This window comes from Megascapheus bottae, chromosome 18 (assembly GCF_031878675.1).
Source record: "Megascapheus bottae isolate mThoBot1 chromosome 18, mThoBot2.hap1, whole genome shotgun sequence".
Classification (NCBI taxonomy): domain Eukaryota; kingdom Metazoa; phylum Chordata; class Mammalia; order Rodentia; family Geomyidae; genus Megascapheus; species Megascapheus bottae.
The window spans coordinates 38,044,789-38,072,694 of record NC_143526.1 but is presented as its reverse complement, the minus strand read 5'-3'; the positions used below and the strand labels follow the sequence as shown (position 1 = coordinate 38,072,694).

General features: G+C 47.4%; 1 protein-coding gene across 1 annotated transcript; it reads right to left on the bottom strand.

Annotated features, from left to right (window-relative positions):
* Positions 1–990: 990 nt before the first annotated feature.
* Positions 991–25,306, bottom strand: Pabpc1l (poly(A) binding protein cytoplasmic 1 like). The gene is made up of 14 exons (XM_090352410.1): positions 25,114–25,306; positions 22,429–22,622; positions 20,660–20,775; positions 17,993–18,132; positions 17,707–17,801; positions 14,746–14,883; positions 12,681–12,776; positions 8,253–8,501; positions 7,512–7,602; positions 6,941–7,069; positions 5,600–5,706; positions 4,483–4,576; positions 2,846–2,976; positions 991–1,573 (listed from the first exon to the last, which is right to left on the bottom strand). Exons 1-14 carry the CDS (start codon positions 25,304–25,306, stop codon positions 1,505–1,507), a joined length of 1,842 nt encoding a protein of 613 aa, XP_090208536.1. The 3' UTR covers positions 991–1,504.
* Positions 25,307–27,906: the final 2,600 nt, after the last annotated feature.

Below are 27,906 nucleotides of genomic sequence, written 5' to 3'. Positions count from 1 at the left end.
CCATTAGGAAACTGGAAGTGGTGCTGTGGCTCAAAGTAGCCTTGAGCTGAAGAGCTCAGAGACAAGGCCCAGGCCCAGATCCAAGCCCTATGACTGATGATAAAAAGAAGTATTGCTGGTGAACTTAATGTAGTACCAGTTTGATCTTCACTACTATCTTTTGACTACACAGATATAGGGAGGGCAAAGAGCTGGGGTCTGTCCCTCTGTCAGCTCTGCTTTGAAGAATCTTCCACTCCGTCCCCTTCCCCGGTAGTACTGGGAAGGAACTCAAAAACCAGAGCTTGTTCAGCAAGAGCTCTACTGAATTGCCCCCAAGCCTTTTTATCTTGGCTGCTTTTGAGAACATGTCTTGCCCCCCAGGACCCCAGGTCAGCCTAGGCTACAATTTTTATGCTTCATTCAGAGCTAGGATGACTAGCACACGCCGCTACACCCGGCTATTGATTTTGAGTTGGGGTCTCAAGACCTCCGACGTGCCTCAAACCATGATCCCTGATCTTCCCCTCCCAAGCTGCTAAGGTTGCATGCTTGAGCGAAGGAAGCCCTGACCTAGGAAAACACCCAAATACATTTCTATGAGGGTTTTTCAGGAAGTGTACTGTACAACTGGAAGCAGTTGCTTTCTCTTAGGGTGTTACAGGGTGCACAGTTCTGAGGAAACACTGCGCTTCACATATAGGCACTTGTAGCGTTAGCTCATTTCTCATTCTACTTCGTATGGTACAATGCTGTCCTGACCAGCCAGCGTTTCTTCTCTGGACTATTACAGATAGTGCATCTCTGTTCCCTACAGGTCTGTGGTGTTATATATACAACAGGGTAGGTCCATGCGCTTCTGGAGTTCTGTTCCTTATAGCCAAAGCCCAAACTCAATGTAGTAGAGCCTTTGCTCCATCTCCACCTCCCTGTGGGCACAAGAAAGCCTCCTGGGAGGCAAAATAGATTTTGCAACACTTTTAATACACAAAGCAAAAGGTAAGTGGCCAGGGGGAAAGGGAACCAGCCTGTGGCCCATAGCCCAAGGTCTACTACAGATACAGAACAATCAGGAAATAAGTTATTGTTTTCAGGGCCTTAGAGCTGAGAACAGTAGATGCTGTACTTGTAGCAGCCAGGGAAGTAAGGGTTCCATTTTCTGCGAGTGAAAAGTGGGTGGGGGGAGGAGGGAAGGGAGGGAATACACACTTCAAAAGTAGGGAAGATAAAGTCTTCAGGTAAGAAGGTGGCAGTGGTCTACACCAGGCCTCCAGAACCAGACAGTTCCCAGGGAAAGCCCAACCCGTTCTACATGAGGCCAGGCCAGGGTCGAGGACACACGAGCACCACCCTCACTACGGTTGCAGTTGTGCGTTGGTGTGTCATCTGTGAGCCTCCGTGTCCCCCACCTCTTGGCACTTCAAAGCCAGCAGCATCTTTAAGAGGCAGCCTCTGGCCGCTTCTCTGCAGCTTTTCCTGGACCCAGCTGCTCAGTTCTAGTTCCTTACTCCCAATCCACCTGTTTTCAGTTCTCCTGTGCCTTTAGTGGCTCCACGGCCTGGTGCGAGCGCAGGACTGCCAGCGCCTCTTCAATCTGTGGGATGCAAATGAGGAGCTTACTGCAGCTGCCCCCATAGAACCTCAGGAGAGCTGTGACCTCCCCATCTTAACTCAGCAAAAGGATTTGTGGAGTCATCCACTGTGCTTACAAGGTCCCATGGCCCATTTCCTGTTCTCAAGATAGAGGTACACCATAGACAATGGACGAATCAGCTACTTATTCCAGACCTTGCCTGTACACTGGCTGAATTAGTAAACCCTTAATGAAGGCCCTCTCCTACTCAAGGTTCAGCACAAATTAGATGGACACTGGAGGCTCACCACCATACCATGGCTATTCAAAAGGGTAAGATCAGAGGAATAAGGTTCAAGGCCAGCCTGGGCAGGAAGGTCTAAAACTTTTTTTGGTTTTGATTGGTCATGGGGCTTAAACTCTAGACCTGGGCGCTGTCCCTCAGCTCTTCAGCTCAAGGCTACCACCCTACCCCTTGAGCCACAGCACCACCTCCCTTTTTCTAGTGGTTAATTGGAGATGAGAATCTCAGTCTTTAGTGCCTGTGCTGGCTTTGAATTAGGATCCTCAGATCTCAGCCTCCTGAGTAACTAGGATTACAGGTGTGAGCCACCACACCCAGCTGAAAGTCTGAGACTTATTTGCACTTTACCAAAAACTCAGAAGTTGTGCTGTGCCTCAAGTGATAAGAGAGCTAGCCTTGAGGAAAAACAAGAAAAAGCACCTCAGGACAGCACACAGGTCCCAAGTTCAAGCTCCAGGACTGGGATACATTTTTAAAAATCAGCAATATCGGGGCCAGGAGTTTGGCCTAATGGTAGAGTGCTTGCCTGGCATGCACAAAGACCTGGGTTTTTATGTATGGACCACATACATAAAACCAGAAGTGGTGCTGTGGCTCAAGTGGTAGAGTGCTAGCCTTGAGAAAGCCCAAGGTCAGTGCTCAGGCCCTGAGTAATGCCTAGGACTGGCAAAAAGCAACATCAAATTAAGTAGTCCTGAACATTTTGTTTTTTGTTCTTGGAACTTGAACTCAGGGTCTGGAAACTGTCCCTGAGCTGCATTTTGCTTAAAGCTAGCGCTCTACCATCTAAAAACTGCAGCTCCATTTCCAGCTTTTTTTATGGTCAATTGGCGATCAGGGTCTCAGACTTTCCTACTCAGGCTGGCTTCAAACTGCAATCCTCAGGGCTCAGCCTCCTGAGTAGCTGAATTACAGACAACCATCACTGGTTCCTGGCTCATCTCCCCAGCTCTTGTCTTTAGCTGCCAGGCTACCCAGTCTCCACCTACCTTGGCCTTGAGGGACTCTGGAGACTCCAGCATAAGCAGCAGCTCCGAGTTGTCAATCTCCAGCAGCATGCCTGTGATCTTGCCAGCCAGCTGGTTATGAACATCATAGATGAGGGGGTAGAGTCGCTCCCCTGTGTGAACAACCTACAAGTGGATGACTTAACACACACCTGACCTATACCCCCATGTCCGGGGAGTGGGACCTGGAGTTGGGCTGTGGGGCTACCTGGGTTCTCATTCTAGGCTATTACTGAGCTATAGAGGACAGTTTGAAGATTCAGATTTGCTATAATGTGTGACGTGATCTGCAGTAGTATGTTAGTTGCTGTTTAAAAGACAGTACTTGTTCATTTGGCAAGAAACGGTTCTCACTGGACACTCAAGATTCTAGGCAGGATATAACACTAAATGTGAGATTGTGTGAAGGGATGAAGAGACAAACCTGGAGTAGATTCACCTTCCACCCTCAGTCTTTCTAGTAACCGTGCCTAGCATTGGTATCGGCCCATCTCAGCAATGTGCAGAGGACCTGACAGAATGAGGCCCGCAGGGGGAGGTCTATGCATGAGGAAGGTGTTTATGGAGAGCTGGGAAGGCCTTTTACCTTTAAGCACACTTCAATTTTTTTTTTTTTTGGATGTTGAAGTGACCAAACCTAATCAGCTGGGGAAATAAAGACTGGTAGTGGAGGTTCTAGAGACCTTATGGCCATCAAATTGGCCAACCTGCTAGCAAACAAGCCTGTACGGTTAGTGGCAGGGTGTGTCACGGACTGAACTAGAAATGAACCTAGAAATGAACCACATAAATGGCGTTCAGAGTTCAATGGGAACCACCTGTACTGAACCCAGCGCACAGTATTTCCTACTTCTGGGCTATTTCTTTTCTCTGCGTATGTCTCCCTGTCTCCCTGTCTCCCTGTCTCCCTGTCTCCCTGTCTCTCTCCCTCTCTGTCTCTCTCCCTCTCTATGTCTCTCTCCCTCTCTATGTCTCTCTCCCTCTCTATGTCTCTCTCCCTCTCTATGTCTCTCTCCCTCTCTATGTCTCTCTCCTTCTCTATGTCTCTCTCCCTCTCTATGTCTCTCTCCCTCTCTCTGTCCCTCCCTCTCTCTGTCCCTCCCTCTCTCTGTCCCTCCCTCTCTCTGTCCCTCTCTCTCTCTCTTATGGGGCTTGAACTCTGGGCCTAGGCACTGCCCTGAGCTCTTCAGCTCAAGGCTAGCCCTCTACTACTTGAGCCACAGTGCCACTTCTGGTTTTCTGGATGAATCTCATGGCTGGCTTTGAACCCCAATCCTCAAATCTCAGCTTCCTGAGTAGCTAGAATTAGAGGTGTGAGCCACCAGCGCCCGACTCTGGGCTATTTCCTAGCAGAAACCCAAGGCTACAGATTCCTCCAGGCCCTGACCTTTCCCATCTGTGTCAGAATGACAACAGCAGAGCTGGGGAAAGCCTCGGAACCATTCGTCTAGCCAGTATTTGAAGACAGAAGGACAGGAGCCTAGGCAATAGAGGCAACATGGGGAAAATTACCTAGCAGCTCCATCAAGGGACAAAGTAAGCTGGTCCTCACTTCTGGGAGTTCCTGGAAAGTCAGCCCGCCCCCTCCTGCCCCCATGTAGAAGAGCCAGCCCACTCACCTATCATCTGCTTTTGCTCGTGCAGGGGTGCAGCAGCCAGCATGGACGCAGTCAGGGGCTCCTGACCAGGAACATACACAGCAGGCTCCTGGACCTGCACAGGGTGCCAGGGACACGTCATTTAACCACATGGATTGAAAAGGCCTCAAGTGAGGCTGTCAGGTGAACAAAGCCTCCAGGAAGGAAGGCTCTGGAAGAGGAGTGGTGATCAAGGTCTGGTCAATCAAGTAGGATAACATGGATTAGAATACTAATTTAGGTGTATTTTGAACCTCTAAAGGACTTGGAAAGTGTTGCCCAATGAAAGCCACTCATTGCTCATCACTTTGTGCTTAATAAAGCACTTTTAAATAAAGTTACACAGGTGTGTAACAGGTGTGCATTAAGCCATCAACTTGTAGGTTTCACACAGGAGAGTGATTCTGCCCCCTTATCTATGGTATTCACAACCAGCTGAAGGAAGGCAAAAAGGAAAAATAGTTCTAGGTACAGTGAAATACTACAAACTGCATGACAGTGCAGATAGTTGGAGACCTTTTGGGGGGCAAGAAGATCAAAACACAGTCTTTCATTTTATTCCAATGAGGATTTTCAGTTCTATTTTGAACATGATTCAGTTTTAATACTCAGCGTAATCATAGAATACCTTTCTTTGATGCTCAGTAAATACCAGCAAAGTTCAAATTCGTTTTGGTAATTGCCTTGACAATAGTAATAACCAAAATGTGAGCTGGAAGGTTGGCCTAGTGGTAACAGGTTTGCTTAAGGCATGCACAAAGACCCGGGTTCGATTCCTCAGTACCATATACATAGAAAATCCGGAAGTGGTGCTGTGGCTCAAGTGGTAGAGCTCTAGCCTTGAGAAAGACCCAAGGACAGTGCTCAGGCCCTGAGTTCAAGCCCCAGGACTGGCAAAATAATAATAATAATAATAGTAGTAGTAGTAATAAAATATGTCACTGGTCCTTTTTCCTTCTGTAAGTGTGCTTCTCTTCCTGACTTAAACTTTACAAGCCAAGAAAATAAAGAAAAGCAAGGAAGGCCCAGAGAACCAACACCTTAGCTAAAGCTCTAAAGCCATGATCCCCCTAAAGCCAGAGAAAGCAGGTCGCCTTACCCTACGGGCATTGTACATAGCTGAGGAACACTTGTACGGCAGGAGAGGCCGGCTTGGGGTGTAACATCCTGTCCTGCAAGATCCTGTGGTCTGGGTTCCAATGTTGGCTGAAAAAAAAAAAAAAGTAAACTAACAAATCACACCTGGAATTCAGGAGGCAGATATCTTGGGGAATCAAAGTTTGAATCAAAGTTTGAAGCCAGCCTGAGCAAGAAAGTTCCTAAGGCTCCCTTTATCTCCAATTTAAGCACCCCAAATTAAGAGCTGGAAGTATAGCCATGACTCAGGTGGTAGAGCACCAGCCTTGGTCATAAAGGTAAAGGGACAATGCCCAGACCAGACACTCAAATACAACTTCCAGCACACATGCACGCGCACACACACACACACACGCACACACACACAAATGTATACATATACAGAAATTGAGCTTCTGTATTATCCATCAAATTTCATGCATCCAGAGGAATTGAAAGACATCATTTGCATAGCTGTAGGATTTACAGTAGCCTATAGGAAGCAACCCATTGTCTGTCAATCCATAGATGAGTAGATAAACAGACAGGTGAGTGTCCATACAAACAATGAATTATTCAACCTGATGTGCTATGGCACAACTGAAATTTAAGGACATTGTGCCAAGCTTAAATAAGCCAATCACAGAAGGACAAATTCTGTATGATTCCAATTCTATGAAGTAAACCAGTGTAGGGGAGATTCACAGATGTAAAATAGAATGGTAGTTGCTAGTGGCTACGGGGTGAGGAGTTTTGGCTTAATGGGCACAGAATTTCAATTCTGCAAAGACCAAGTTCTAGAGATGCATGACGAGGAAAGAATACATACCACTGCACTGTACACCTCAAAAAATAGCTTAATGCAAATATTATGTATATTTTACCACAATTAATAATAATAATAATAAGCATGAGTGTTAGGGACTTGTAACAACCAAGGGCAGAGACTAAGGATCCACTGGATGACAGAACAGAAGCCCTTGCCTTGCAGGGCATACCCTTCTTAACAGCAGTTGCAATCTTACTAAGGCTAAGAGAATTCATGAATCCTCAAACCAATTGGGCATACTCTTTACAGTTTTCTTTCCCCCACTGTAAAGATCAAGCGATCAGAAATAGTCTGCGAGGGTCACAGAGTGATCTGAGCTCCAGAAGTTGAAGGCCAAACCAAATGCTACACTATGCCACCTCCAAAGTTGGTTTTGCTCACCAAGAGGGCAAGGAAGGTCATTATGTAACGCTCCTCCAGAGTCAACCTCGGAGACTCCTAGTCCTTACCTCACCCTCCTCACATCCCAATTCCTGTGGTCCCACCCACACTCACCCACTCTCTGGGTGTGGGACACTGGGCGTGGCATCTGGGTAGACACCTGCCTGGCACTGCTGACCTGGGCCCGGGAGCGCTGAGGCAGGCCTGGTGGCTGGACCACTGAGGCACATGGAGAGTAGACAGCTTGTGACAGAAAAATGGAGAAAAGTTGGGCAACGAGAGGTAAACAGGGTTGTACTCTCCCCCAAAGGTCCCATAGGGAGGGGCAGTAAAAAGGGAAGAGGGGCCTAAGTCTAAAAATGACAAATAATTCAGGTCTACCCAGAGCCCTGAGCTGCCTAACTACCCTGAGGGTTCACTTCAGTCCCCAGAGTTTGACGTGATTATGAAGAGCAATGCCAAGGGGTTGTACTTTCTCGGTGTCTGGAGTCAACTGATACTGGCCACACTGCACATGTCTTGCGGGCTCCCACAGTGCTGGCAGCTTCATGCACAGCGTATTCAAATCCAAGTTCAGAGGGAGTCAACGGAGTCAATGGTGGGAAGCAGCAAAGCCAGGTTTGACCCCTGTGTTACACACTCATTGCCTCTCGGGGCTAAGGGCGGAAGGGGCTGGGTGACTCACATGATGGTCTGTGAAGCTGGGCTGTCCACCTAGGAGTAGCCTGGACAGGGGTCATGGAGCTAGAGCCATAATATGCAGCCTGGGCTGGAGGCTGTATGAGAGAAGAGGACCTAGAATGAGGAAGTTGATAGCGGAGCAGGAAGGACACGGCATCCACTCAGGAATGACCACAGCAAGAACAACCAAGCCCTTCCAGAGAGCAATAAAAGGCTCAAAAAAGCCAGTGGGGAAAGACTCCTCCCTCCCATCTCACAAGTTCCATGAACCTGAAACCCCTTAAGAGAAAGATTTCAACTCTTGGTCCTTATCAGGTCTAGCCCAGAGACCTAGATAAAAAGAAACAAACAGCGGGGAGAAGTGGCTCAGGCCTGTAACCCTAGCTACTCAGGAGGCTGAGATCTGAGGATCCTGTTCAAAGCCAGCAAGGGCACTAAAGTCCATGAGACTCTTATCTCTAGTTAACCACCAGAAAACTCTGCCTTGAGCTAAAGACTCATGGACAACACCAGGTCCAGAGCTCAAGTCTCATGACCCACAAAAAAAAAAAAGCACTTCATTGTACCCCAATATGTGCCAGCTTAAGATCAGCTAGAAGGGGAGGGAATGTTACCAGCTGGGTGGCCTTCAGTGGTGTCTATTTCCTTCAAGGCCCAGAAGGCCTTTCCTGAAGGAACCATGTTCCTAGCTGTCATGGGGGGGGGAGGGGAAGGGTGGAGGCAGGAGCTGCGGGCAGAAGGTCACCTGGGGCACGGCAGGCAGGAAGTAACTGGGTTGCTGAAAGGATCCTAAGGCCTGCACGGTGGAGAGGCGCTGCAGGTGCTGGTTAGTCAGGATGGCCTTCCGCTCCTCTTTGCGTTGGGCCAGTGCCACGTACAGTGGCTTGGTGCCCACGATGCGTCCATTCATTTCTGTCACGGCCTTTGTCGCCTCTTCTGGAGAGGAAAAACACACAAAGCCAAACCCTTTGCTGTGGCTACTCTCTGTCATCACCTAAAAGCAAGACAAGACAAGGTTTGCTGGGGGTGGCAGACCTCTGGACCATGCTGCCCTCCTCCCCGCCCAGCACCCACTCGGCCTCCACAGAAGCTTGTGGACAAACCACCCACCCCACACTTACTGAGGCCTACTGTGTACCAGAGAGTTCACACGCCTGCAGGTTGGACTTCCCAGGAAAGAAAAGAGGCAAGAGTGACTTGTCCAGGGCCACCCAGTTTTTGGTGGTTTGTGCACACTAGGGCCTCCCATGCCATAGGTCATGGTGTTCTGGAGCCTCAGCAAGGCACAGGACCAGAAGACTCACAGAAAAGTTACCAACAGAAAGAACTGCCATGTAGCTTTCACTCAGACATCGCTAAGGTGAACTAGGTGTTATTTGTCGCTGATGGTACCTCAACAATGATGCAATGCCCTTAAAATACTAGCTCCTAATCACTACCTGAACTCCACACTTCATTCAGTTGTCACCTTTTGGACTAGTGTTCTCTTTTCTCTTCCAGGATCAGATTCACATTGCATTTTTTTTTTTTGCCAGTCCTGGTCTTGAGCTCAGGGCCTGAACACTGTCCTTGGACTTTCTCAAGGCTAGAGCTCTACCACTTGAGACTCAGCACCACTTCTGGCTTTTTTTCTATGTATGTGGTACCAAGGAATCAAACCCAGGCCTTCGTGCATGCTAGGCAAGCACTTTAACCACTAGGCCAAACTCCTGGCCACCACATTACGTTTTTAACTTGATTTAGAGTAGACATGTCCTGTGATGACTAGATCTCTTGTGAACATTCCATCACAGCGACACTCAGCAGCAAACCCTCCCTATCACTGAGGACATACAGACTATAAAAGATACAATTCAGGCTCTGTGGACTTGGGATGGGCAAAAATTTTTTCACATGAGCCTTCTCTTTTAGTATGAATATAGATACAAGCAGAAAAGGAACCAGCACTGTTTATCAAAAAGAGAAGTCAAAGCTGGGCACTGGTGACTCACGCCTGTAATCCTCAGGAGGCTGAGATCTGAGGATCGAGGTTCAAAGCAAGCCCAGGAATGAAAGTCCATGAGACTCATCTCCAGATTATCACCAGAAAACCAGAAGTCGTGCTATGGCTCAAGTGGTAGAGTGTTAGCCTTGAGCTGAAGAACTCAAGGACAACACCCAGGCCCACGAGTGACAAAAACGAGAGAGAGAGAGAGAGAGAGAGAGAGAAAGAGAGACAGAGAGAGAGACAGAGAGAGACAGAGAGAGAGAGACAGAGAGAGAGAGAGACAGAGAGAGAGAGAGAGAGACGGAAAGAGAGAGAGAGAGAGAGAGAGAGAGAGAGAGAGAGAGAGGGAGAGAGGGAGGGAGGGAGGGAGGGAGGGAGGGAGAGAGAGCGCGAGAGCGAGCGAGTGAGCGAGCTTTCCATTATTTTTAAATGTCATTTATGATGGGACTGGGAGTTGGGCCTAGTAGTAGAGTGCTTGCCTAGCATGCACAAAGACCGGGTTCGATTCCTTGATACCACACACATAGAAAAAAAGCCAGAAGTGGTACTGTGGTTCAAGTGGTAGAGCTCTAGCCTTGAGAAAACCCAAGGACAATGCTCAGCCCCTGTGCCCAAGCACAGGACTAGCAAAAAAAAAAAAAAAAAAAAAAAAGATAATGTCATTTATGCTAATTGCTACTATGATAGATTTCAGTTGAATGCTTTAGTAATGAAGCCCATACTATCACTTTTGAATTATGATAGGTTGTAGTTCTTTGGGATTTGAATTCAGGGCCTTATACTTTCTACACAATCATTCTCCCACTTCAGCAACATTGCTAGCTAGCCCTTCCACCAAAAACAAAAACCAGCAACACAATTGGGATTTCTTTTATCATTTTGTGAATTTACTTATACATTTAAAAATATTCTTAGCCGGCACAGTGGCTCAGGCCTCTCATCCGACTCAGGAGGCTGAGATCTGAGCATCACAATTCGGGCACCACAAAGCCAAGAGGCTCTTATCCTCAATTAACCTCTAGAACCTCTAGAATATATATATATATATATTCATATTCTTGGCTGGGAGTGTGGCAAAAAAAAATTCTTAGAAGCGGTCCACAGGTTCAGTAGGAACAAGAGGTCATAATACAAGAATACTGTAACTAGTTGGTTGGTTTTTGTTTTTGCCAGTCATGGGGCTTGAACTCAGGGCATGGGCACTGCCCTTAGGCTTTCTCAAGGCTAGTGCTCTACCACTTGAGCCATAGATGCACTTCCAGCTTTTTCTGTGTATGTGGTACTGAGGACTCAGACCCAAGGCTTTGTGCATGCTAGGCAAGCACTCTATCACTAAGTCATGCTCATGGCCTCTCCTGCCTGGGCTAGTTTTGAACTATGATCCTCAGAGCTAAGCCTCTTGAGTAGCAAAGGATTACAGGCATGAACCACCAGTGTCCAGCAATAGGTAATTAAAAAAATAAAAATCAGTGGCTGGGAGTTTGGCCTAGTAGCAGAGTGCTTGCCTAGCATGCAAGGAGGCCCAGGTTTGATTCCTCGGTACCACATACATAGAAAAAAGCCGGAAGTGGTGCTAAAGCTCAAGTGGTAGAACTCTAGCCTTGAGAAAGTCCAAGGACAGTGCTCAGGCACTGAGCTCAAGCCCAGGACTAGCAAAAAAAAAAAAAAAAAAGAAAATAAAAATAAAAATTAGTAAAGCTAATACTGTAAACTCAATAGTTGTGTAAGGTGTTTATCTGAATTCATCTAATTGTCACAAGTGCCATTTAATACAAAATAGACAATATATACACTTATTTTTTTTGTGGGTCCTGAGGCTTGAACTTGGCCTGGGCACTGTCCTTGAGCTCTAGTTCAAGGCTACCGCTTTACCTCTGGGCCTGGACAGTGTCCCTGAGCTCTTCAGCTCAAGGCTATTGCCCTACCCTTGAGCCAAGCCCCACGTCCCATTTTCTAGAGGTTAATTGAAGAGTCTCAGGTCCTTTTGTGCCCGGCTGGCTTTGAACCTTGATCCTCAGATCTCAGCCTCCTGAGTAGGTGGGATTACAGGCATAAGCCATCATGCCCAGTTAAAATAGACAATATATACAATTATTTCAAATCCCCATCTCAAAACCTATTTGATCTACTATAAAATGATCATCCCAGGTTTACTCCAACTCAGCAATCCACCTTGTTCAAGCAATTCTCAGCAAGTTTCTTAGAATTATATGCCCTAGGGGCTGTGGGGAGGCAAATGGGGACAGAAATATGAAAAGGGGTATCGATGTATGTGAAGTAATGCTCCTTCTAGCTGGCAACTATAACTGTAACCCCTCTATTAATTACAATAAAGAAAATTCATGAGCAAAAAGAATTCTATGCACTATGTTTCAAATATTCACAGAAATGTCTAGTACATATAGCACTGGTGTGCATGTGACTCCATCGTGGAGCTCAGGTCATCTCTAGAGGCAGGGAAAGCACTCCCACACTCCAAGCAGGTAAACAGGACAGAAAGCAGTCCAGGTAGAAAAGTTCAAGTGACTCTTACCTCTAATAAACTACTCAGAAAAAACCACAAGTGGCTTAGTGGTAGAGTGCTATCCTTGCACAAAAGTTCAGTGCCCAGGCCCTGAGTTCAAGCCTGAGGACTGTAAAAAATAAAATAAAATAAAACAAAAAACAAAAGTCAGTAAGCCCAACACAAATGGAGTTGCAAAGCTAAGACTCCATCAGGGTCATTCTGAGTAGAATGATTGTTGTCTCTTCTTAGGTACCTTTTAGGATTAGGAACAATCACTGTGGACAAACGAGGTAAGAGTAACATGATCAAATTTGGATGGGGAAACTGAGGCCCAAAAGGGATTTGTCACTGGCCAAAACCAAACAGCAAAATCCATAGAACACTGAGGCATTTCTGGAAGCTGGTATACAGTAGGCACTCAATAAATGCTTATTCAATGAATTAAGGTTACAGTACATCCTGGGTCCAGTTCTGTAACTGGATTGTGTCTACTTCCCCACCAACCCAGACAAGGCTGTAGGTGGACTGCAAGCTCCAATGGGTTAAGGCAAAGCCCCAAAAGGGAGCTCAGCCTCAAGTTGTCCAGAAGCCAGGCAAGAGGCTGGGGGGAATCGGGTTCATGGAGGGGTGGTGAGAGGATGAAGGAGAGACTTGCTCCCTGGATGGGTCACGAGCCTCACCTTTGCACTGGTAATCACTCCGTAAGGAGAGAACACTTTCCTCAGCTTCTCATCATTGATGGAGTCATCCAGGTTCTTCACATACAGGTTTACACCCTGGAGGAAGGGACACTGCTCAATGTCCCTTCCCTTAAGTCTCAGATCACCCAGGGAAGGACAGGGGCTCCCATGGCCATGAGGACCCTGGGAGCTCTGCCAGTCACAACACCCTATCACCACTCACTCAGCATGCCTGCCCCCTAGAAAGATGCAGGACCCACAACTCCAAAGGCCTCCAGCAGGTCTTCCACGTGCACTCATTTCACAGAAGGAAGCTGGACTCCCTCAGCAGCCTTAGGGTCTGAGTTCAGTCAGCTAGTCACAGGAAGCAGCCAGAGGCGGAATTCCTTGCAAACCAGCTCTGGACCAGCCACAGAGCAGAAAGAGCTGTCACTCCCTGACCTGCCAGCTCAGTACACTAAGCTAATGTTTAAACCTCACAACATTCTAAGAGAAGAAAGCTTTACTTTCCACCTTAGAGATGTCAGAACACAAGCCTGGAGCTGGTGGTTCCTTTCAGTAATCCTAGCTACTCAGGAGGCTGAGATCTGATGATCACAGTTTGAAACCAGCCTGTGCAGAAAAATTCTGGAGACTTTTTTTTTTTAGTCAGTTGTAGGACTTGAACTCTGTCTGGGACTGGGTGTTGTCCCTGAGCTCTTCAGTTCAAGCCTACCACCCTATCCTTTGAACCACAGCACCACTTCCATTTTCTAGTGGTTAATTGGAGATAAGAGTCTCATGTATTTTTCTGGGGCCAGGAGTTTAGCCTAGCAGTAGAGTGCTTGCCTAGCATGCATGAAGACCCAGGTTCAACTCCTCAGTACCACATACATAGAAAAAAGCCAGAAATGGTGCTGTGGCTCAAGTGTTAGAGCTCTACTCTTGAGAAAAAGAATCCAAGGACAGTGCTCAGGCCCTGAGTCCATGCACAGGACTGGCAAAAAAAAAAAAGTCTCATGTGTTTTCATGTCAGGGCTGGTTTTGAACCGTGATCCTCAATGCCCAATGCCCAGCTTGGATACTATTTTCTCCAACAAACCACTCAAAAACTGGAAGTGGTGTTGTGGCTCAAGTGGTGGAGCGCTTAAGCACAAAGAGCCTCAGGAACAGCACCCTGGCCCTGAGTTCAAACCCCACAACTGACCAAAAACAAACAAACAAAAACAAAACAAAAAACAAAAGGCACAAACAGGTCAAGTTCAGTGCCTCAGGTCATACAGCCCCTAAAATACAGAACCAGGACTATCTGAGGCAGTCTAACCTCAGCCAGGCTCCTCACCACTGAGTGACATCTGCTTCCAAGACTTTGGTTTCATCTTTCCAGGACCCCCAAGTCCAAGTGTGTATGCACAACAGACTGTGTGTGCAGACTGAGACTTGCTTGTTGTTGCAGGCATTGCCTTGCCATGGCCTCTACCCACAAAATGTGGCAGGTGAAAATTCTAGACACTGCTGATCATGTCCTTGGAGTGGGGAGGAAAGCTGCCTCTCATTGAGAGCTACTGAGTGGGGGGAAGGGCGCTGGCGGCTCACACCTGTGATCTTGGCCACTCAGGAGGCTGAGATCTGAGGACTGTGGTTCAAAGCCAGCGCAGGCTGGAAAGCCCATGGAACTCTTACCACCAGTTAACCAGCAAAAAGCCAGAAATGGAGCTGTGGTTCAAATGGTAGAGTACTAGCCTTGAGAGAGGAAAAAAAAAAACTAGGAGAGAAAAATATGTCATTTTTGGATGTCAGATAGTTGGCTCCATTATTCTCAGTCTGGAAATACACAGGGCACTTTGGTTGTTCATGATTGGAGGATGTAATGGATACTGGGATGAGGGGTGCCAATAGGCCCCCAAAAAGGCTGGCTGTAAGAGACCAACACGCTCTGGCCAGATCCCTTTACAAGCCAAGCACTGGAGGCTGTCTCGGTGCCACAGTGGGGTTTCTAGAAGTAGCATAGCTAAGGGGAGGAGGAGTCATACCCGGCCTGCCTCCTTCCTACAGAGCAGTGGCCAACCAGGAGGCCAGGCCTCACCTGGTAACGGTTCTGCCGATCCTGCTTCATCTGCTCAAACTTGCGCTTTAGCTCATTCTGCCGCTCTGCCCGCTTCTGGGCCCGGCCTACATACAGCAGCCTCCCGCTCACCTCCTGGCTGTTCATATGGTCCACGGCCTGGAGAGGGAAAGTGGGGTGAGCATGCGTAGTAACTCTCCAGATGTGGCCCTAGTCACCAACACTGTGTCATGGACCTAGAGGGGCCCACCTACAAACCAGGCTGGTCTTGCTAGTTGATCATTTATGTCAGGATAAAGGCGATTTAAAGTGCAACCATGGGGCTGAGGGTATGGCTCAGTGATGAGTGCTTGCCTAGCAAGTAACAAGGTCCTGGGTTCAAGCCCGAGCAAGACAAAACAAATGACTCTTTGAGTCCTCTCAAGTTTTTGCTACTTTCTTTCACTGCTTTTTTTTTACTTTCATATAAACATTTTTAATCCATATATTTTTATTGTAATTAATAGAAGGGTTACAATATATTCACCAGATAGAAGGTGCATTACTTCACATACATTGATACCCTTTCTCATGTCCTAGTCCCCATTTCCCTCCCCCGACCTCATCATATAAACATTTTCTTATTTAGTTAAAAAGATAAGTTCCAGCATAAATTGTGGGCCTTACATTTTTTAATCAAGGCTCTAATTTTTTAATAGAACTTTTCACTTTTCCAGGCTTAAATTTAAATATATTAAAATACTAGTATTTTAATTCATGGGCCTCTTACTTGCTAGACTTGCTTGCTAGGCTGCACTGTACCACGACAGCCACACCTCCAGCTGGGTTTTTTTACTAGTTACTTTAGAGATGGAGTCTCACAGATTTTTCTGTCCAGTCTTGGCTTTGAACTACAATCCTCTGGATCTCACCTCCTGAATAGCTAGGATTGTAGATATGAGCCACTGCTACCCAACCAATTTTCTCATCTTTGAAACTCAATGAAACTTAATGAAGTCAGTGGGGAAAAGCTACATGGCACGTAACTTCGACTGCCTAACATTCTGGAAAAGGTAGAACTATGAGACCACTAAAACAATCAGTAGTAGGTCAAGGTTAAGGTCAGGAGATGTTGAACAGACAAAGCACAGATTGTGTGTGTGCATGTATGTATGTGTGCGTGTCAGTCCTGGGGCTTGAACTTGAGCTCATGTCTCTGAGCCTTTTTTTCTTCTCCTAGAACTAGCACTCTACTACTTTAGCCACAGCTCCACTTCTGGCTTATTTTTTGGTGGTTAATTGAGATAACGTCTCATGGATTTTCCTATCTGGGCTGGCTTCAAATCACAATTCTCAGATCTCAGCCTCCCAAGTAGCTGGGATTATAGAGCTGAATGCAATCACAGACTTTTTTTTAGAGGAATGAAAATACTCTGTGTGGTACTGTAATGGTGCGTCATGTCATTATACTTTCATCCAAATCTACATTATGTACCCCATCAAGTGACTCCTGGTATATGTACTGTGGGCTCCAGTGGTGATGATTATATTGAGGTAGATTGATCAATTGTAACCTATGTAATAATGGGGATGCTGTGCAAGTGTAGGGGTGGAAGTATGTGAGACATCTGTGTCCCCCCCCAGTTCTTCTGTGATTCTAGAAATATAAAGTCTATTATAAAAGGTTCTCACAGGGCTGGGAATGTGGCTTAGTGATAGAATGCTTGCCTAGCATGCATGAAGCCCTGTGGCTGGAAGTGGTGCTGTGGCCAAGTGGTAGGGTGCTAGCCTTGGGCAAAGAGGCTCAGGGACAGAGCCCATGCCCTGAGTTCAAGCCTCAGGACTGGCAAAATAAATAAATAATAAATAAATACCGGGGCCGGGAGTTTGGCCTAGTGGTAGAGTGCTTGCCTAGCACGCACGAAGACCCTGGTTCAATTCCTCGGTACCACATACATAGAAAAAAGCCAGAAATGGTGCTGAGGCTCAAGTGGTACAGCTCTAACCTTGAGAAAGTCCAAGGACAGTGCTCAGGCCCTGAGCTCAAGCCCAGGACTGGCAAAAAATAAATAAATAAATAAATACCAAAAAGGTTCTTACAGAAAACTACTCATGGATAGTTTGAACAAAGCAGCAAGTATAATTGTTCCCAAAATGACAATAACGTAATCAGCATCCTTTGTTTGAGGGCATTATTTCACAGCACAAAAGCATGCTCTTTGCTACCTACAAGGAGCTTTTATTACATTTCTTAAATGCAGCTGGGTGTTAACCCCATTGATTTTTCTTTTCTCTAGCTAACTGGCCTAATCCTGCTAGATCTGAAGGTTGGTGGCATTAACTTCTACATATTCTACAGGATGGGAAGCTTCTCTCCATTCATACTTGACTGGGGTTTCATACTTGACTGGGGTTTCATTGGCTTATCTCAAAAAATTAGCAGAAGTCAGATCTAATTTATACTGACCCAGTGGTTAAGATTTTCCATTGGTGTTAGCTGGAATGTTTAAAGGGAAACGGACTTAAAATGTTTATTTCATTCATGAATATTTTACACATAATGGAGACTTTTTCCCATCTCCAGTGGTTCATGCCTGTGATCCTAGATATTCAAGAGACTTGAGCATTGAGGAGTGAAGTTCAAACCTAGCCTGTGCAGGAAAGTTCATTAGACCTATGGCTCAAGTGGTAGAGTGCCAGACTTGAGTGAAAAAGCTAAGGGACAGCACCCAGGTTCTGAATTCAAGCTTTAGTACTAGCAGTAATTATGAATAAATTTTCTCTACCTAAATACTTAATTTTTCACCTCTCAAGTCTTAGACCTGGACAAGGGAGGATGAAGCCCTAGGCCTCTGCATCACAAGCTGTAGAGACCTTGTTTAATCTCTCCCACCCCATGTGACCCAGAAAGAGGGGTCTGCCCTCCCCTCCAAGAGCATCTTGAGGCCTACTCCTGTCTCCCATCTTTCCAGTGCTGGCTGGAGCCATGGGGGGAGGTGCTACCTTCTGGGCATCCTCATGTTTCTCAAAGTTGACAAAGCCAAAGCCCCGGGACTGGCCGCTGCTGTTTCTCATCACTTTCACGCTCAGCATCTTTCCTGGAAACAACAAATCTGGCTCAGTGGGAAGTTGTGGAAGCCCCGGGGTGCTGTCTTTCCTTTCCATAGACCTCAGTACATCTCAGGGCTCCCCATCTCCCCCTCCCCCACATACCAGATCTGGGGGTGTGTGGGGGGGCGAACAAAAGTGGAGCCGGCCCTCTTTTGGGAAATAGAAATATAATGCTCACCAAACTGAGAGAAGAGATCCTGCAGGCCCTGCTCATCCATATCTGCATGGAGGTTCTTCACATAGATGTTGGTGAACTCCTGTTTCCGAGCTCCCAGCTCTGCCTCTCGTTCTCGTCGAGACTTGAAGTGGCCAACGAAGCTGTGGATACACTGACATGGTAAGCAACTGCCAGCCTGCAGCTACTCCATCCCTTCCTCAGGCTGTCCTGGACCACTTAGGCTAGTCACTGTCCTTCTCCATATCCCTCCTGGGAGACAAGGTAGGACTATCGTCCTACACTCAGTCTGTCCTTTGTCCTTACATGAGGTTCAGGTGAACAAATGTATACAGAACTCCTATACACCGGGTAGCTGTGACAATAGGAGATGAGCACATGAACTTGGGATTCCAAAACAAGTTTGAATCCTTACTCTGCAGATGCCTAGCTGTATGATTCCAGGCAAGTTACTTAGCATCTCTGAGCTTCAGTGTTTATCCCTGCAAAACTGCTTATTCATGTAACACATACTTAGGTATGTTGGAGAAGCAGGGGTGGGTGAGTCAAACATGAGTAATGCCAGTGTCATTCTAGGAAATGGGCTGAAATTACTTAAGTACACATTAATTAAAAAAAACTAGAGTTTCCAAGTTCACATAACCCATGAAGGAAAGTACTGATATCTCTCTCCCGTTTTTAAGAGATTCGAGCCTGGTATATTGCTCAGACTATGGCCTTCATTTCCTAGGCTCAAGTAATTCTCCTGCCTCAGCTTCTCAGCTATAGGCACATCTTCCACGCCTGGCCTCAAAATATCCTAAAGAAAACAAAAATGGCTGGTAATGTGGCTCAGTGGTAGAGGGTTTGCCTAGCATTCATGAAGCCCTTAGGTTTGATTCCTCAGTACCACATAAGCAGAAAGGGCTGGAAGTGACAATGTGGTTCATGTGGTAGAGTGCCAGTCTTAAGTAAAAGCAGCTCAGGGGTAGTGCCCAGACCCTAAGTTCAAGCCCCAGGACTAAGAAAATAAAATATATAAAATTAGGGGCTGGGAGTTTGGCCTAGTGGTAGAGTGCTTGCCTAGCATGCACGAAGACCCAGGTTTGATTCCTAGGTACCCCACATACATAGCAAAAAGCCGGAAGTGGTGCTGAGGCTCAAGTGGTAGAGTGCTAGCCTTAAGAAAATCCAAGGACAGTGCTCAAGCCCTGAGTTCAAGCCCAGGACTGGAAAAAAAAAAAACCATATAAAATCAAAATACATATATATGCATGTATTGAAGCGTCATGATGACACTTCATGATGAAATTTAGGTGAAGTCAGATAAGGGAGTACTCACCTCAGGAAGCTGAGCCAAGACAATCACATGTTTGAGACCTATCTGGGCTACCTATCAAGTTCCTGTCTCATAGAAACAAAGTTATTTGGGTGATATCTGTAGTACATGTAGCATTAAAAGAGTTGAGTTTTAGGAGTTTTCATCCCTCTTGCCTCTTGAATTGGCACAAGGATGCTGAATTCTTCAAAACTTGAAGAAAATAGCTGAGTTCCAGTGGCTCTATGCCTGTAATCCTAGCTACTCAGGAGGCTGAAATCTGGAAGACCTCAGTTCAAAGATAGTTTGGTCAGAAAAGCCTTACAAGATTCGATCTCCAAAAATGCTGGACTGGAGATACAGTGTAAGTGGTACAGCACCAGACAAGTAAGCTGAACAAACATGAGCCTCCGAGTTCAAACACTGGTACTGGCAAAAAAAGAAAAATAAAAAAGTGGGCAGAATAGCAGAAGCAGCTTCTCTCCAATGTCTACATCTCAGTTTTCCCATTAAAGTAGTGGGGAGAAGACGGTTGGCAGCCAAAATAGACTAAGCAGGTCAGGCTTACTTTGCTTTCTTTTTAATTATTATTTTAATTGTTTTATTTTGCCAGTCCTGGGCTTGAGCTCAGAGCCTGAGCACTCTCTGTGGGGTTTCACAAGGCTAGAACCCTACCACTTGAGTCACAACACCACTTCTGGCTTTTGCTATATATGTGGTACTGAAGAATCGAACCCAGGTCCTTGTGCATGCCAGGCAAGCACTCTACCACTAGGCCAAATTCCTGGCCCCCTATTTTGCTTTCTGCCCACAAACTCCATGGAATAACTTGGAGGGTTTGGGGAAGAAAATTCACAACCATACTGAGAAAACACAAAGGGGACACACTACCTTCTGAATGAACTTTTTTTTTTGTGGGTGATGGGGCTTGAACTCTGGGCCTGGGCTCCTCAGCTCAAGGCTACCACACTACCCCTTGACTACAGCCCCACTTCCCATTTTCTAGTGATTACTTGGAGATACGAGTCTCACATTCTTTAGTTCTTTAGTGCTCAGGCTGTGTTGAACCCTGATCCTCAGATCTCAGCTTCCTGAGTAGCTGGGATTACAGGCGTGAGCCACCACGCCTAGCTCATTTTTTTTTAACACAAGGAAAGAGAATCCATGAGAGTCTCAGCCTTGCTGAGAAATAAGGAGAGCAGGAGACAGAGAAGACAACTGTGAGGCAGAAAATCCACGAGAGTCCCAGTTTGAGCAAGAAGACGGCTGCCCAGGGCTGGTTGCCCATTTGTGGGTGGCAGCCCTGTCCTTCCTAATCCCTGACAAGTCTGTCCCCTCAAGCCTTGGCCCCTTCCCTGGGCCCCACCACTCACACTTTGCGGTCATTGAGCAGCATCCCATTCATGGTGCTGATGGCCTGCTGCGCAGCCTCGTGGGTCTCAAAGTGCACAAAGCCGAAGCCCCGGGAGCCATGCTCATTGCACACCACCTGAGCCACGGGAGGAAAGACAGAGCATTCAACAGGACGGCGGCGGTGATAAAGGCAGCACATGTACCTCTGTGTGTTGAATGCATAGGGATTGGGTGTGGCTCAGAGGTCGGACATTTGTCAAGTACGCACCAAGTATTTTGTGGTGTTAGCACCATCATCAAACAAACAACAACAAAAAGAATCCTCTATCTGTCCCATTTCATGATGGGACATTGAGATTTGGAGATCAATTCCTTCCCTTGCTAAGATGATGGTCAAGGATATCAAGCCCCTATAACTGCATCCTAGTTCTAACAGCAAACTAGAAACCTAGAAACCCCCCAAACTTCTAGATGAGACTCCCGAATACCTAGGATTCAGGCAAGAGCCTCCTGGGCTGGCTCTCATGTCTACGTTAGATCCTGGACATACAACAGCGATTCAGAGCCAGGCCACTGGTCTCCATGAACAGCATAGGAAAAGTTTTTAAAAGGCGATGTGGTAGGGGCCGGGTGAGACTTAAGTGACAGAAGTATTCACATCCCTAGCCCTCAAACGCAGGATACGTCTGCCTGGGCTGGCTTCCAACCTCCACCTTCAAGTCTCAGTCTCCTACGTAGCTTGGATTATAGCCCTGGACCACTGATACATGATTTTAGCCTGTATTTCCCCCTCCCCCCCGTGTCTCTCTTCTCTCCCCCCCCCGTCTCTCTTCTCTCCCCCCCCGTCTCTCTTCTCTCCCCCCCCCGTCTCTCTTCTCTCTCCCCCCGCGTCTCTCTTCTCTCTCCCCCCGCGTCTCTCTTCTCTCTCCCCCCGCGTCTCTCTTCTCTCTCCCCCCGCGTCTCTCTTCTCTCTCCCCCCGCGTCTCTCTTCTCTCTCCCCCCGCGTCTCTCTTCTCTCTCCCCCCGCGTCTCTCTTCTCTCTCCCCCCGCGTCTCTCTTCTCTCTCCTCCTCCTCCCGTGTCTCTCTTCTCTCTCCTCCTCCTCCCGTGTCTCTCTTCTCTCTCCCCCCATGTCTCTCTTCTCTCTCCCCCCATGTCTCTCTTCTCTCTCCCCCCATGTCTCTCTTCTCTCTCCCCCCATGTCTCTCTTCTCTCTCCCCCCATGTCTCTCTTCTCTCTCCCCCCATGTCTCTCTTCTCTCTCCCCCCATGTCTCTCTTCTCTCTCCCCCCATGTCTCTCCTCTCTCTCCCCCCATGTCTCTCCTCTCTCTCCCCCCATGTCTCTCCTCTCTCTCCCCCCATGTCTCTCCTCTCTCTCCCCCCATGTCTCTCCTCTCTCTCCCCCCATGTCTCTCCTCTCTCTCCCCCCATGTCTCTCCTCTCTCTCCCCCCATGTCTCTCCTCTCTCTCCCCCCACTGCACCCCCTCTCTCTGTCTCTCCCCCCCAACCCCCTATCCACCCCCCCCCGTGGATATGGGCTGGTCTTGGTACTTGCTTTGGCCAACAGAATGCAGTAGAAGTGATGGGGTGTCAGTTCTCAGTCTCTGAATACCTGTCATGGTGGATTGACTCATACACAGATAACCTCTGATAGATCCAGTGAGAGAAAACAGAACAGCTAGCTACTGTTCAACCACTTGCTCTTATGTTAAGCCCAGTTGTAAAGGTGAAATGTGGCTCCATCCAACACATGAGATTCAGCAAACTTTCCCTAGAGAGTCGCACCCACCTTGCACGAGAGGATATTCCCGAAGGTGGAGAAGGTGTCATACAATGCCTTGTTGTCTATGGAGTCCTCCAGGTTCTTGATGAAGATGTTGCCCACACCTGACTTTCGAAGCCCTGGGTCTCGATGGGACCACATGATTCGAATGGGTTGACCCTTGAGTACTTCAAAGTTCATGGTGTCCAAGGCTCGTTCAGCTGGGCAGAAGGAGAGAAAAAAGCTAAATTAGAACAAAACAGAAAGAAGGGAATGGAAAGAGCAAGCCAGGTCCTGGTGGCTTCTACTTCCTATAATTTTAGCTAGTCAGGAAGCTGAGATCCGAGGATTACAGTTCAAAACCAGCCCAGGAAGAAGTCTGTGACACTTTGATCTCCAATTAAGCACTAAAAATAAGCAGGAAGTAGAGCTGTGCTTTAGTAGAATGCTAAACTTGAGCCAAAAGCTACATTGCCCAGGCCCTGAGTTCAAGCCTTAGTACCTGCACAGAAACAAAAAATGGAAAGCTATTGTCTGATCCTCACATGAGAGGAACCCAGAAGTTCAGGTCACATTAAGCTGAAGAAATTCATGTGTCTGGTGCTTCTCTCACCTTTCTGGCCCAGCTTACCAGAGCCACACGAACATGGATCCCTAACCCCATTTTAAAAATGGGAAAACAAGCTGGGCAAGATAAGAGGTCAGTGGCTGAACGCATTTATTCTGTCTTCTATAGTCAGTGGACTAAATGAGAACGTAAAGGAAAGTCCCATGTGACAAGAGGGTAATAGCAGTTAGAGGAAATTACAGCTCAGAGGTGCTAAATAATAGAGCTGAGATTTGATTTGGGATGGTTTGGCTTTAGGGAAAGTGAAGACCACCTCTCCAAGCCCCCATCCTCATCTATAGTTGTTCATAGGGCTTGAACATAGGACCTAGGCACTGAGTTTTTGTGTTCAAAGTTAGCACTCTACCACTTTGAGCCACAGCTCCACTTCCATTGTTTAGGTAGCTAACTGGAGATAAGAGTTACATGGACTTTCCTGTCTGGGATGGCTTTGAACCCTGACCCTCAGATCTCAGCCTCCTTAGTAGCTAGGGTTACAGACATGAACCATCAGTGCCCAGACCATAGATATTTTTGCTCAAGGCTGGTGCTCTACTATTTGAACTGCACCTCCACTTCCAGCTTTTTGGCAGTTAATTGGAGATAAAGGTCTCACAGACTTTTCTGCCCTACCAAAGCTCAGTTTATAAGAGGTTTTTGGTGGATGATGATGTGTTCGAAAACAGCAACCTCAGCCCATCCTCGTGTCACACTACATGCTGCCCCCTCTGCTTTGAGGACAGAAGAAGCTGGTGGAGGGTGGCAGGGCATGCCTTGAAGTCTAGGCTCTCCATCCTGTGCTAGCATGCGCAACCAAGGGCAAAACACCTTTCCTCTGCTGTTCAATTCTTCCACCTATGAACTGGGTCAGGTTCTATTGCACTCACAGGGCCTGCAGAGGCACTGGGCAAGAGTCGGAAAATGGGGTAAAGCAAAGAGGAATGAGAACTGTACTGGAATACAGAATTGTTACAATCCCCAACTCAGGGAACTATCTTGGAAGCCTGAAATTAAGTGGCCATTTTTCTTCCTTCTCCCCCCCCCCCCCTCCTCCTCCTCCTTGTGTTTTGACTGGGGCAGAAAAGCTGGGGCTTTTGTTTTTTGTCGTTTGCTTTTTTGAGACAGTCTCCATATGTAGACTAGGTTAGCCTCAAACTCATGATCCTCTTGCCTCAGACTCCTGAGTGCTAAGCTTACAGGTGTGCCCTATCTGGTCCAGGCAAATTTTGGTTACATTTGTAGAGTGTTACAAGGACTTACTTTTCTTAGGTTGTTACTTAAGAGCGGCTTGCAATGTGGCAAATGGTACTTCACAAACAACCAGTTCTTCATTCATGCTGTTGGGAATAAGCCTTGGTTCCATTTTACAAATAAAGAAGTGCCAGCAATGATTAAGTACACAGAAAAACTTAGTGTCTTCAGTGTCAACGAAGGCATAGACATGCCTAGCTGATGAAGCTCTAGTCAACCCCACAAGCTCCAGGAGGCTTCCCTGGAGCCTGGAGGAAATGGCTTTTCATTGGTTGGTAGGGTGCGGCCAAGGCTTCCCCTACTCTCCAGCTGTGGTGCCTTGGTCATTCCCCCTCACCAGGTGCTATCTTTCAGTCAAGCTTGTTAGGCAGGCACTCTACCACTCAAGCCACACTTCCAGCACCACTGCTTTATTTTCCAATAGATTCCTTAAAAAAAGAAAAAAATCTTTACCTAGGACCTTCCTTGGAACTGGCATCTACAGGATTTCCACTCCCTAATAGGGAAGATTACAAGTATGAGCTACTATGCCAGGCCTCTCAATTCACTCCTAAGGAAAGCACCCTGATTTTTCAGAAAGCCCAGAATGGTTGAATAACTTGGCCACCATCACACAGCTGCTAGCTAGGATTCCATACCAGGATCTGCCTGGCCCCAAAGGTTAGTATCTTCACTTGGCCTAATTTTCTCTACAAAAGAAAGCAATGCCAGGAAGCCATGCAGCCATCCGCATTCTCTGCCCCCCTCTTTCACCACCTCCAAAGGAGCCCAGTGTCTGCCAACGCCCTGCCCTGCATCTATGGCTCCAGTCCCAAGTGTCCCTGTCTCTCTGCTGGGCTCTGGCCCCAACTCACCGTCCGCTGGCTGCTGGAAGTTGATGTAGGCGTAGCCCAGCGAGCGCCGGGTGGCCACGTCGCGGCACACACGGATGGACAGGATGGGGCCCGTGGGCGAGAATGTCTCGTAGAGCAAAGCTTCGGTCACGTCGGGGTGCAGGTCACCTACGTAGAGGGAGGCGAGCGGGTAGCCCTGGCCTCCAGCGTGCATGGTGGCAGGGGCTGGGTGGCCTGGGCTCCGGGCGCCCCCTGCGGCCTGCCTGGGTGCGCGGGCGACCTGCTCATTCCCTTTATAGCCTCCCTAGACAGCCCACCAGGCCCTGCAGCCAATCACAGACGGCAGCCCCCGCCCACCTGCGAACCCTCAGCCCTTGCCAGGCGCAGGTGGCCAGCGCCTCCACTGACCGGGCCTGGGGCAGGGTGGAGCAGTTCAGGAGGGGCGGAGGCTGGAACCCGATTGGGTGGAAATTCACCATCCTCGGCTTTTCCTTCTAGTTTAGGATCAGACTCTGGACCCTGGGCTCTACATCAAGTGGGACTATTCCAAGGGGAACACAGATTTTGTTTTGTCGGTGGTGGAGCTTGAACTCCAGGGCCTGGGTGCTGTCCTTGAGTCCCTTTTACTCAAGGATAGTGATCTACCACGGAGCCACAGCGCCACTTCGTTTTTCTGGGTGGTTAATTGGCCAGCTTCGAGCTGCTCTCCCCCTCTCAGCTTCCCGAGTAGGACCACAGGGTCAGCCTCCGGTGCCCATAGCTATACTGTTTTTTGATGCTGCATCCAGGCAAGCCTGGTCTCTCAAGCCTATCTGGCTCTGCTCTTCTGCACTGGCATTGTCTGTTTTGCGGTTTTGGACCACTAAGGTAAGGCTTTGACACTGGTGGTGACAATGCCAAGGTCCCCTCCCACCTCTGTGGGCTAAGCCATCCCATTCATGCCTCAGCCTGAATGGGAAAAGAGCAAGGCCAAGGAGCCCCCCCCCCCCCACTAGACTTTCTGCTGGAACTTCTGGCCTCAACCTGCATGGCGTCAGGCAGTTTTGTTAAAGTCCTGGTACACAAGGAACCAATATTTCATCATGTTTCTTAGGGATGCTGGTTGTCCTCCTGCATCAGGCGGAGAGGCCTCCCCGGAACTCGGGTTGCATGTACCCCCAACAATTCCTGAACTAGGGGTGGATGCCGGCCTGTCCAGTATCACCCTAAAAAAGATATGCCAGTCTTAAGCTTGGCCTAAAAAATACTACTCTGTCTTTGCACTATCCCTGCGCTGCTTCTGCTCAAGGCTAGCATTCTGCCACTTGAACCACAGCTCCATTTCCAGCTTTTTCTGTGTATGTGGTACTGAGAAATTGTACCCAGAGCTTTGTGCATTCTAGGCAGGCACTCTACCACTAGGTCACATTCCTGGCCCCAATACTACTCTTATCTAGGGAGAGAGAACTTCATGAGGAAAGTGTTGCAAGCTATCATGAACAGGAGAGGAGACCAGTATAACATTGGAGACCTCCAAGAATCACACAATCCCAAGGCCAGGTTATACCTCCCAGCCTGGTTCCATCTTAGGGTTAAACATGTTGGGAAGGGATCAAGCAATCCACAGGGGACTTAACACCTGGATAGTCTGCTGTGGAGGTTAACTGATGGGAAGAGCTGTTTGATCGTGGGCAATTTATTTCCCTTTACCACACGAGGTTTACCTTTGTAGGTTGTGAGACTTAACTCTGGGCCTGGGTGTTGTCCTTGAGTTTTCAGCTCAAGGTTACCTCCCTACCCCTTAAGCCACAGCACCACGTCCAGTTTTTTGGTGGTTAATTGGAGATAAGAGTCTCACAGACTTTAGTGCCTGGTCTGGCTTTGAACTTTCATCCTCAGATCTCAGCCTCCTGAGTAGCTAGGATTACAGGCATTTGCCACCACACTCACCCAGCTTGCTTACTGGTTTTAAAGGAGGAAGGCTGTTTGCCTTAAAAAAAAAAAAAAAGAGGCCCAGAGTTTGGCCTAGTGGTAAAGTGCTTGTCTAGCATGCACAAAGACCCGGGTTCAATTCCTCAGTACCACATACATAGGAAAAACAAAACAAAACAAACCCCGAAGTGAGCTCAAGTGGTAGAGCTCTAGCCTTGAGAAAGTACAAGGACAGAGCCCAGGCCCTGAACTCAAGCCCAGGACTGGCTTAAAAAAAGAAAAAAAGAAAAAGAAACAGCTAAAAGTGATCTAAATGTTTAAACTAGTTTTGAAAGTGGTGAGATGGTGGTGACACAGCAATGCACAGGAAATTAACTGATAAAATTTTTTTATTTCACTTTTGAATTTTTACACTTTTCCTGATTAGTCCATGTAAGGTGAAACTTGAACTGTTTAGAAGACATACACAAATCTAGTACATCAATAACTGGGGATTTTCTTTTCTTTTTTGTTTTTTTCTATACTATTTTCACAACCACAGGTGTGCTTGCTAGGCAATGTAACCGTCACAGAAGCAAACAGTAGGCAGAATACTGGTAAGGAAAAACAAAGGGCTACCAGATATACAGACAAGCTTGGTTCCACATTCACTACTGCATTTTCAAGCGCCAAGTATTAACTGCACATTTTTGTTCAGCTAAAAAGGAGGATTTTTTTCTTTTTTCTTGTTTGTTTAATTCAGTGCATGATTTTTTCTTTTCTCAGTTCAGCAGATGGACAAACAGATGGGACCCTATAGCTATGTGGAATGTCAAAGGTAGAGGAGTGCTACTGTGAGACTGATAGGCCTGGCTGTGCTCTGTTGTAGTGTCCACACAACCGCTCGAGTTCTAGGGTCTGGTT

Bases quoted from the DNA above. Each gene is read 5' to 3' on its own strand.
- Pabpc1l (XM_090352410.1), bottom strand. From the start codon at position 25,306: ATGCACGCTGGAGGCCAGGGCTACCCGCTCGCCTCCCTCTACGTAGGT. The intron at 20,776-22,428 runs GTGGGTGCGACT...CCCGTGGCTCAG, and splicing joins GGAATATCCTCTCGTGCAAG to GTGGTGTGCAATGAGCATGG. The intron at 7,603-8,252 runs GTGACCTTCTGC...TCTCTCATACAG, and splicing joins TCCTGCCTGCCGTGCCCCAG to CCTCCAGCCCAGGCTGCATA.